The 9,744-nt window shown below is 45.1% G+C and overlaps 1 protein-coding gene and 1 pseudogene across 1 annotated transcript; one reads left to right on the top strand and one right to left on the bottom strand.

Moving 5' to 3' along the window:
- The first annotated feature begins 277 nt into the window (after positions 1 to 277).
- LOC126506400 (PRAME family member 3-like) lies at positions 278 to 2,075 on the top strand (annotated as a pseudogene).
- A 4,771-nt stretch (positions 2,076 to 6,846) lies between these two features.
- On the bottom strand, positions 6,847 to 8,529 carry LOC126506204 (cyclin-K-like; the record flags this gene model as incomplete). The annotated part of the gene is made up of 1 exon (XM_050149576.1): positions 6,847 to 8,529. A coding segment is annotated over one exon (1,683 nt), but the record flags the coding sequence as incomplete, so codon positions are not given.
- Positions 8,530 to 9,744: the final 1,215 nt, after the last annotated feature.

Raw genomic sequence — 9,744 nt, 5'->3', positions numbered from 1 at the left:
TATTTTAAAAAAAAAGAAAGGAGGTTCAGGCAGAGGAACAGCCAAAGAGTCAAGGACATGTGGTCTACAAGTCTACATGAGCCCTTGTTCCACAAAATTTGAAAAAACTCATTTGAATGTATCAGTATGAGGGAGTGAGTCGGGATGATCTTGATTTCCAGCCTAGCCAGAACTACAGACCCAGTTCTAGGAGAGCTTGAAGAAAGTTGGAAACCCTTGTCTCAAAACAATATCAACCATAATGAAACCAATAAGCTATCATAGATTGACATCTGAGATGAAGGTAAAACTTCATCTAGAATCGAACCCACTGGCTCCAATGTTCTGTCCCTTCTTGGGTCTGAAGGCCCCTATATCAAACTGTAAGACACAAGGGAGGACAATTACTCACCAGTTCTGAGCACTGACAACAGGACGTCTCCCTATCCCAGCTGAGCCAGGCAGTTCCTCCAGGCTCGGGTCTCTGAGTGTCTCCAGTGGCCTCCTGAACTCTTTATATACCCTTCTGTTCACCTTCCCCACCCTATTGCAGTCCCACCTTCCAACCCAAGCTGCAGTTTGATTGGCTGGTTCAATCTCTAGCCTTTTAATCCTACAGACTGTTTGCAATGATTTCATTGAGAGCAGGGGTAGCACCTTTAATCCAATGCTAAGGAGATCAGGAGTTCAAGGTCACTCGTGGCTCCTTGATCCAGCTGGTGGTGACTCACACCTTTAATCTCAGCACCAAGCCAGTAGAAACAGAAAGTGATCCTGCTGGGCAGAGAGGAATACAATGTGGGGGAATCCATCATTCAGTATATTCGATCTGAGGAATGAGGCCTCGGCCATCTCTGTCTGGAACTACTCACGGAGCTCTTCCCAGGCCTCTTCAAGGACAGATGCCCTAGGATTGTGAAGGCAATGTTGGAAACCTGGCCTTTCCCCTGCCTCCCTGTGGGCACACTGATGAAGACTCCCAACGAGGAAATCTTACAGACAGTGCTAGATGGCATAGACGCGCAGTTGGCCAGAAGGCTTCATCCCAGGTGAGCAGTAACCAAGTCTGCTAGCCTGGAGCACATGGGGCACACTGGAGACTGCAGGGTTGGGAGAATGTCCTTGTAAGTGGGTCAGAGGCTGCTGGGATCATCATGTCGGGATGCAGGGGTCTTGAAAGCTATGGTTTGCTTATAGTAAAGACAGTTGAATATGGAATAGAGCTTAGAGTAGATTTAGCCAATGTGGAATGTGTCTCTACCTGGCATCCCACAAACACTAATCATGGGACTCAGTGGATATGAAGTATCTTAATGGAAGGAAAGTAGTCAGGTCTGCATATGCAGCTCAGGGAAAATGTCCATAGCACACGTGAGTTCCTACACTGGGTATTTGGTGCTCAAGAGACACACACCTTGGCAGGAGGGAAGAGCTGACATTAGAAATGTATAGTGAAAGTTGGCTCCGTGTTGGACTGTCATGTCTGCTTACACTTCACAGGTTTTATCTATAGGAAGGAGAAGCATCAGGTGCTCGACCTGAGGCATGTGTGCCATGACTTCTGGAGAATACAAACCAGAACAGAGGAAGGGAACTGCTCAGCAGAGACTGTAGATGGGGAGCAAGTAGTAAAGGTTCTTCCCAGACAGGCACTGAGGAGGCTTCTGAAGGTCATAGCTGACCTCTGCCTCAGGCCCCATCTGGAGGAAGAACAAGCATGCTTCCTGCAGTGGACCCAGCAGAGAAAAGGCTTCCTACAGCTTTGCTATATGAAGATGAAGATCTGTGCTCTGCCTGTATGCTCTATGAAAAAGACCTTGAATGTTTTCCAGCCATGGCACACTGAGGAGCTGGAACTGAACTGGGGGTGGGATTATTTCCACACAGCTCCCTGTTTTGGCCAGATGAGAAGTCTTCACAAACTCTCCCTCACACATCTACAAGAAAACCTTGGAAATTGGCAACAGGACAGCAGACACAGAAGAGAAATGTGTCAGCCAGTTCAATCTCAGTTCTCTAACTTCAACTGTCTGTAGCATCTATCCATAAATTGGGTCTACTTTCTGAGAAACCACATGGAACAGTTACTCAGGTAACTAATAGGGTCAGCTAATAGAGGAAATCTTTCTCTTTAACTTGAAGGATTAGTGGGTGTATGGTGCCTGCCAGTCACTGGGAACAATTATGGAGATAGTTGGGTATGTGACTTGACTCCTCTATGCATTTGTGGTGCTACACACATTAATAGAAATGGGTTAAGCAAGATGTGAGAGTTAGCCAGTAAGAGGCTAGAGCTAATGGGCCAGGCAGTGTTTAAATTAATACAATTTGTGTGTTCTTATTTTGGGGCATAAGCTAGCCAGGCAGCCGGGAGCTGGGAGGCAGGAAGGCAGCCCTCTGTTCCTCACTACAAATGGCACCCAGATGTGGATAACTGAATCCACAGAAAGCCTGAGAAAGATTGGGAAAGAATGGAGTAAAGCATGTTTTCTTGGTAGCAGCAATTTCTCAGGTCTGTTCTGTTTGCTATAGGCAAACAAGCGCTCTCATCTAAGAGAGGCTTCCTGACTCAGCTTTAGCTGCAAAACCCTCCAGCTCTTTTTAGAGGTCCTGCCACGAAACACTTAAACGGTGTTGATGAAAAGATGAACGCATGCTTTTCGGTTTTCTGCCATAGCAGGAAAAAAGCTATGCTGTTTTAAAATGCCAGCTTTCTGGGCTGTCCTTCCACAGCAAACTCTGACTCTTTCAGGCAGGCAGTCCGACTGACTGTGGTGTGTGAGAAGAATGCTGCAGCTTGCTAGCTGGCAAGGACCTTGAAACACCATAGAGTTGTGGCAATAAAAATGGCTACAGCCAGTACCTCCGCTATGAGGCTGGAAAGCTAAGAAATGGCCTAGATCTAGCCGGCAAAGCCACGGCTTTAATCCTACCCATATTGCTCAGTAATTTAAAGGCTCATGTGATCAGAAAAAGAGAGAGAGAGATACAGTAAAGAGAGATTCAAAAAGAAAAACAAAAAAAGTCTTTAAATGATTTACAGTATGTTAAAAATATATGCAGGCTAAAATTAAAGTTCTTAAAAGTAAAGAAAGGAAGAAAGAAAGTAGTTGGGTGTGGTAATACACACCTTTAATCCCAACACTTGGGAGGCAGAAGTAGATTGACCTCTGTGACTTCAAGGTGTGGTAGCACACACCTTTAATCCCAGTGCCTAGAAGGCAGAGACAGACAGATCTCTGTGACTTCAAGGTGTGGTAGCACACACCTTTAATCCCAATGCCTGGGAGGCAGAGACAGAGGGATCTCTGAGAGTTCAAGGACAGCCTGGTCTACAGAGTTATTCCAGGTCAAAGATACAGAGAACCTGTCTCAAAAAATAAAAGTAAAAATATACGAAATAAAGGTTAAAATAAAGCCACACAAAGATGGAAAATACAACGAGAATCTTGATACTGTATGCTATTATGCTCCATTTGAATTGTTTGAATGCTGAGGAAGGAGCAACAGCTGCTAAAAGATATTTGTTTATAAATGCTGCTGAACTAATCCATGATAGATATCTTGAAAATACTTTGACTTCAGAATTTGGATCTAAGGATATGATACTCTGGAAAAGAGATTTTTCTTTTGTTTTCACAGAGATGAAACCCTGTGGATTGCTTCTATCTCAATATGGTATGATAGACCATGCCCTCCTGAGAGGTTGCCGTGAACACCTTCAGAAAATTACTTCATTTAACTGCCAACTGAGATGAATCTAGCACACAGGTTATACCATGAAAGACCTAAATAACTGTGCCCCAATTCAGCAGGAAGCAGTTTGGAGAGAAAAAACTGCACCCATGTTTATAAATGTTCTTTTACATTTAAAGGGGGATATGTTATAGATATGGATAATTTACATTGCTATAAGTTTTGCTTTGTTGATATAAATTTAGGTCAATTTTGTTATATGTATATATGTATATATATATATTTCTGGTATTAATTAAGGTATTGTGATTGTATAGTTTAAAAATGTAATGTTTATAGGTTGTTAATGGATATCAAGCTTGTAGTCATGTTAGTTAGATTTTCTAGATGTGCATAGATATATTTCAGATAGGTATTCTTCATATCTTTCAAAGAATACAGAAAATAGCATTTTAAATGTTTTAATAACTTAGGGTTTTTCATGACAATGAGACACGTCTGCTCCTGGCAGCAACAATCTACTTCAAGAAGAAGATGGGCATCAAAGAGGCACCTTATGGAGTTTGATAGCCATTTGGGCAAGAAACTGCTCTTGCCTAGACTATTGCAAAAACTGGACACAGAGAATCCACAGAGAGAGGACTGCTGAACTTGCCTAAAGGTGAGATGATCTTTCTTGGTTCCTGATTCATGAAAGAGTCTGCGAGACATTCTGCAGGACACAGCAGATAGTGACTGAACTGCCTTTGAAATTTCCTGCTTCATGGAAATGCCTCTGGATACTATGGGCCTGTAGGCTGAAGATGGATGCCCCAATGGTACAGAGGAACTTTGGGTGACTGTCCAGGCAGCGAGATGTCTCTGTGATTTCTAGAGATTTTTAAGTTGCTTACTTCTCATTTACTTAGGTAATATTATATCCTTCTGGAGTCTTTGATGGAGTTGAAGGATAGATAGTTATAGTTGTTTTCCTTTGTTATGATAAAAGATAAAGTAGATGTAAATATTGTAACTGTAATTCTTGCTTTATAACTGTTTTGTTATATGTAATTTTGCTATGTTAAAGTTAAAGTTTCCTTTTTTTGTTTAAACAGAAAAAGGGGAAATGATGGAGAAAGGTCATTGGTTAATAAAGAAACTGCCTTGGCCCATTTGATAGGCCAACCCTTAGGCGGGTGTAGAATGCTGGAAGGAAGAGGAAGTGAGGTAGGATGCCTCAGAGAGAAGCGATGGAGCAAGCCGCCAGGTCAGACATGCTGAATCTTTCCAGGTAAGACTGGTGCTACACAGATTATTAGATATGGGTTAAAGCAAGATATGAGAGTTAGCCAGAAGAGGCTAGATATAATGGGCCAGGCAGTGTTTAAAAGAATACAGTTTCCGTGTAATTATTTCAGGGCATAAGCTAGCCAGATGGCCAGGAGCCGGGTGCCAGGAATGCAGCCCGCAGCTCCCTTCAACATGCCTCTGTCTCTTAAGTCCTGGATTACATATGCTTTATTTCCAATGTATTTGTACCCTTTTTATTGTTGCTGTAAATCAGGTCAAAAAGAATCTCAGTAGCTGTGGGTAACCTTGAATTTTTTTCCACAGACAGGGTTTTTCTGTGTAGCATTGGCATCTTTCCTGGCACTTTCTCTGTAGAACAGGCTGGCCTCGAGCTCTCAGAGATCTGCCTGCTTCTGGCTCCCCAGTGCTGGAATTAAAGGTGTGTGCTACCACCTCCCAGTGACCTTGAACTCTCATTGCTGTGCCTACACGGACACAATAGGAATCTTAAGGTTTTTATTCCTCTTAAGAGACACCATGACCAGAGCAACCCTTATAAATAAAAACATTCAACTGGGGTGGCTTGCTATAGTTTTAGAGGTTCAGTTTCTTATCCTCAGGGCAGGGAACATGGTGGCATGCAGGCAGACATGGAGAAGATATGCTGGAGAAGTAGCTGAGAGTCCTCTATCTTGCAAGAAACAAGAAACAGTCTAAGGGTCACACTGAGGGAAGCTTGAGCATGGACCTCAAAGCTTCCCCCACTGTGACATACTTCTTACCATGAGGCCATACATATTCAAACAAAGCCCTGCTGGATAACAGTGTCACTCTTTATGAGATCATGGTGTCAATTCCACTCAAACTACCACAACCTGTCACCTGGAACTCACTGTGTAAGTACAGGCCAGACAGGAACTCATTTCTGCCTTCTTGCTTCAGCATCCTAAGTACAGGTGTGAGCCACAAAACAATCTGCAGGCAGAAATCCTAGTTCTTGGAATCTGAATAATGTAGTTGGTGGTTTGAAGCTGAGGTTCATTAGTAAAGAAATTCCCTAGCATTCTCCATATGAAAAAACTATAGAACTCTCTGCCTTGGGACCTAGAGAAGTAGACCAGTGGTTAAGAGTGTTTATTGCTTATCCAGAGGACCCAGGTTATGTTCCCAGCACCCATTTCAGGTGGCCCACAGCCACAGATAAGACTATGGAACTGGTCACATGGTTTTAATATCATGCCTTTAATCACATGCCTTTAATCTCAGCACTTGGAAGGCAGAGGCAGGTGGATCTCCATGAGTTTAAGCCAAACTAGTTGATAGAGCTAGTTTCGTGACTGATTCCGAAGCTACACAGAGAAACCTGTGTTGAAAAACAAAACAAAGCAAAACAACAACAACAAAATCCTAGGGGACTGATACCCTCTTTGGGCCTCTGAGGATACTATACACATATGCTATACACTTACAGAGACAAATGGAGGTGTCTCAATGGATTCTTCAAGTCAATTGGAAAACTCATTTTTTATTATACTGTTTTTTCATGGAGACACCACGGCTTAGCATATAAGAGAATTTACTTTCATCTATCTAAAAACACGTTATTGTCATTCTCTATTTTTACACTGAGGTGACACCTTTTCCCTCTCGCCCTCCCAGAAGAAGAGGACACCTGTTGCAAATGGCAGGTGCAGTGAGGTGAGAGTGAAAGGCAGCTGCGTGCACAGGAGAGGATGCTGAGCCTCCTGTTCATGTTTCCAGTACTCTCCATCTTCAGACAGCCTTCTCAAAGTTAGAAACTGAGCGGGCCTTCCAAGTCCTGTCTTTTACATTGTATTGTTGATGAGTCGGTCATAATGGTATACCAGGGTTAAAATAAACACAAAAGAAAGGGACTTCCTGTTATCTCATCCAGGTTGCCCATCCTATCCCCCTGACAGGCGGCATGCCAGGAGGGGGGAAAAGTGTGGTAACAGCGCGCTGCCCCTCAGGGGGAATAGCAGGAGGTAGGTAGCTGACTGGTGGCAAACCCAAACCTTGAAGAAGGTGAGGAGGGGCTACGTGAATGGGTGGCCTGCATGGAGGTGGCAGTGGGAAATTGGTGTTGTTGGGAGGGAGATACGGAGGGTAGCCTGGGATAGGGGGAGGAATGGTGGGTGGGAGAAAAGAAGCTGGGGGTGGAAGAACAGGAGGTGGAGCTGGGTTGGTGGAGTAGACATTTGGCCAATAAGGAAGGTGAGCAGGTGGGCCATAGGCTGGGTGCCGGGCACCGTAGGAGGAACCATTGGTCATCGTCATGGATTGCAGGTTCTGGTAGCCCTCTGCAGGCATGTAAGAGCTGGTGCTAGACATCCCAGTCACGTAGCTGTAGGACACTGAGGGTGGAGGCCCCAATGATGGTGGTTGGTGCACAGGGGCCTGGTTGGCTGGAGGAGGAATCTGGACTTCAGGGAGGTTACTTGCTGCCACTGGGCCACTTGCATCAGCTTCACCTGAGGCCAGAGCACTGGGAGGCTTCCAGTCTGGAGGCAATGGTAAGGGAGTGGTCTCAAGTCTGGGAATTTTAGGTGGTGGTGCTGTGGCTTCATCCTCGGGATAATCCACCATGGCGTGTTCAGCTTGTCTTGGAGGACTAGGCTGTGGAGGCAGTTCCTTGGCCTGCTGTGCTTGCTCCTGGTGCTGCTGCTGGTCCTGCTCTGGCTGTGCTGCCTCGGAGCCTTGCGATGGGTGTGACTGCGGGACTTGCGCAGGATGAGGAGATTGGGGCTGCTGCAGCTGAGGAAGGGCATGATGAGGCCTCTGTTCTTTCGTTTGTGTGTAAAGATCCAGGATCTGGTGGCCGATGTCTTCCAGAATGTCAACGGAGAGATCTTCAACAAACTGTTCCCACCACCTTTTGTACATGGGCGTGGAGGTCATCTCTTGAATTTTAAATTTGCGCAAATGTTCCGCAAGATACATTACCGCTACAGCTATGATCTCTGGCTCCCACTGCAGTGACAGGGTGGTACAGAGACTGTCATTTACAAAGGTCCATGCCATTTGAACCAACTTCTGGATTTTTTCTTTATTACCTTTGAGCTCCTTTGCATAGCTGAGTAAGTACTGGTATGGATGCTTTACTTCTAAATCAAACTGTATGGTCTGTAGTAAGATCTTCTCCAGCAACAAGACTTCTTTCACAGGTTCATCTCCAAACTCACCACACTGGACATCGTTTAATAAGCTATGAGCTGCTTTGATGATATCGTTACATTTTTTTGGCGTCTCCTCTACTTTCCCAGCCAGAAAGAGACAGGCAGCTCCTGTTACATGGCGTGGGAATCGCTTGAAGGAGTGAAACATATAGAATCGATGAAAATAAGTGATTCCTGTTGCTTTGGTGTCATAGGGTAAGCCCAGATGTGCGCCCACATCAAAGATGAAGCAAACCCCCTCTCGGCGGTACTGGGCCTCAGTGGCTGCATCAAGTCCTTCAAGTTGTGAGGGTGTACGAGCCAAGTCCTTCTTATCCCAGTACCAACATGGTTTTGTGTGGTCCATGTTTGCTGATGGGACTGAAGGGCTTGAATTCTCTTTGTTTGCTTTTATTTATTGAAGTAGCCTTGTTCTTCCCAAAATGGCCTCTGGAATACAACAATCCTCTGAAAATCTTTATTCAGGCCAGCATCAACCCCTCACCACAGGCAAACCCCATACCAAGGACATGTGGTCTACAAGTCTACGTGAGCCCTTGTTCCACAAAATTTGAAAAAACTCATTTGAATGTATCAGTATGAGAGAGTGAGTCGGGATGATCTTGATTTCCAGCCTAGCCAGAACTACAGATCCCAGTTCTAGGAGAGCTTGAAGAAAGTTGGAAACCCTTGTCTCAAAACAATATCAACCATAATGAAACCAATAAGCTATCATAGATTGACATCTGAGATGAAGGTAAAACTTCATCTAGAATCGAACCCACTGGCTCCAATATTCTGTCCCTTCTTGGGTCTGAAGGTCCCTATATCAAACTGTAAGGCACAAAGAAGGACAATTACTCACCATTTCTGGGCACTGACATCAGGACATCTCCCTATCCCAGCTGAGCCAGGCAGTTCCTCCAGGCTCGGGTCTCTGAGTGTCTTCAGTGGCCTGCAGAACTTTTTATATACCCTTCTGCTCACCTTCCCACCCTATTTCAGTCCCACCTTCCAACCCAAGCTGCAGTTTGATTGGCTGATTCAATCTCTAGCCTTTTAATCCTACAGACTGTTTGCAATGATTTCACTGGTAGCAGTGGTAGCACCTTTAATCCCAGTGCTAGGGAGAATATGAGTTCAAAGTCATTCATGGCTGCTTGATCCAGATGGTGGCTCACACCTTCAATCTCAGCACTAGGCAGGTAGAGACAGGAAGTGATCCAGTTGGGCAGAGAGAGGACTATAATGCAGGAGGAGACAGCATTCAGCACACTCAGTCTGAGGATTCCTGGAGACAGGATCGCCCTTTCAGTCTGAAGATTTCTGTCTGAGGTGCTCTGCTGATACGTCAGAAGTTTTACCCACAGGAGGGAGAAACTTCAAGTGCTCAACCTGTGGCAAGTGCGCTATGAATTCTGGAGAATATGGACTGGAACAGAGGGATGGGACTGCACAGCAGAGACTGTGGAAGAGAAGCAAGTAGTGACAGTCCTGCCCAGATGTGCACTGAGGAGGCGCCTGAAGGTCATAGCTGACCTCTACCTCAGGCCCCATCTGGAGGAAGAACAAGCATGCCTCCTGCAGTGGGCCCAGCAGAGAAAAGTCTCCCCACAGCTCTGCT

Source organism: Alexandromys fortis, unplaced genomic scaffold (assembly GCF_014885135.2).
Source record: "Alexandromys fortis isolate MF-2015 unplaced genomic scaffold, M_Fortis_MF-2015_v1.1 scaffold_0, whole genome shotgun sequence".
NCBI classification, from domain to species: domain Eukaryota; kingdom Metazoa; phylum Chordata; class Mammalia; order Rodentia; family Cricetidae; genus Alexandromys; species Alexandromys fortis.
The sequence above is the reverse complement of the archived record's forward strand: the minus strand, read 5'-3'. Positions and strand labels throughout refer to the sequence as shown.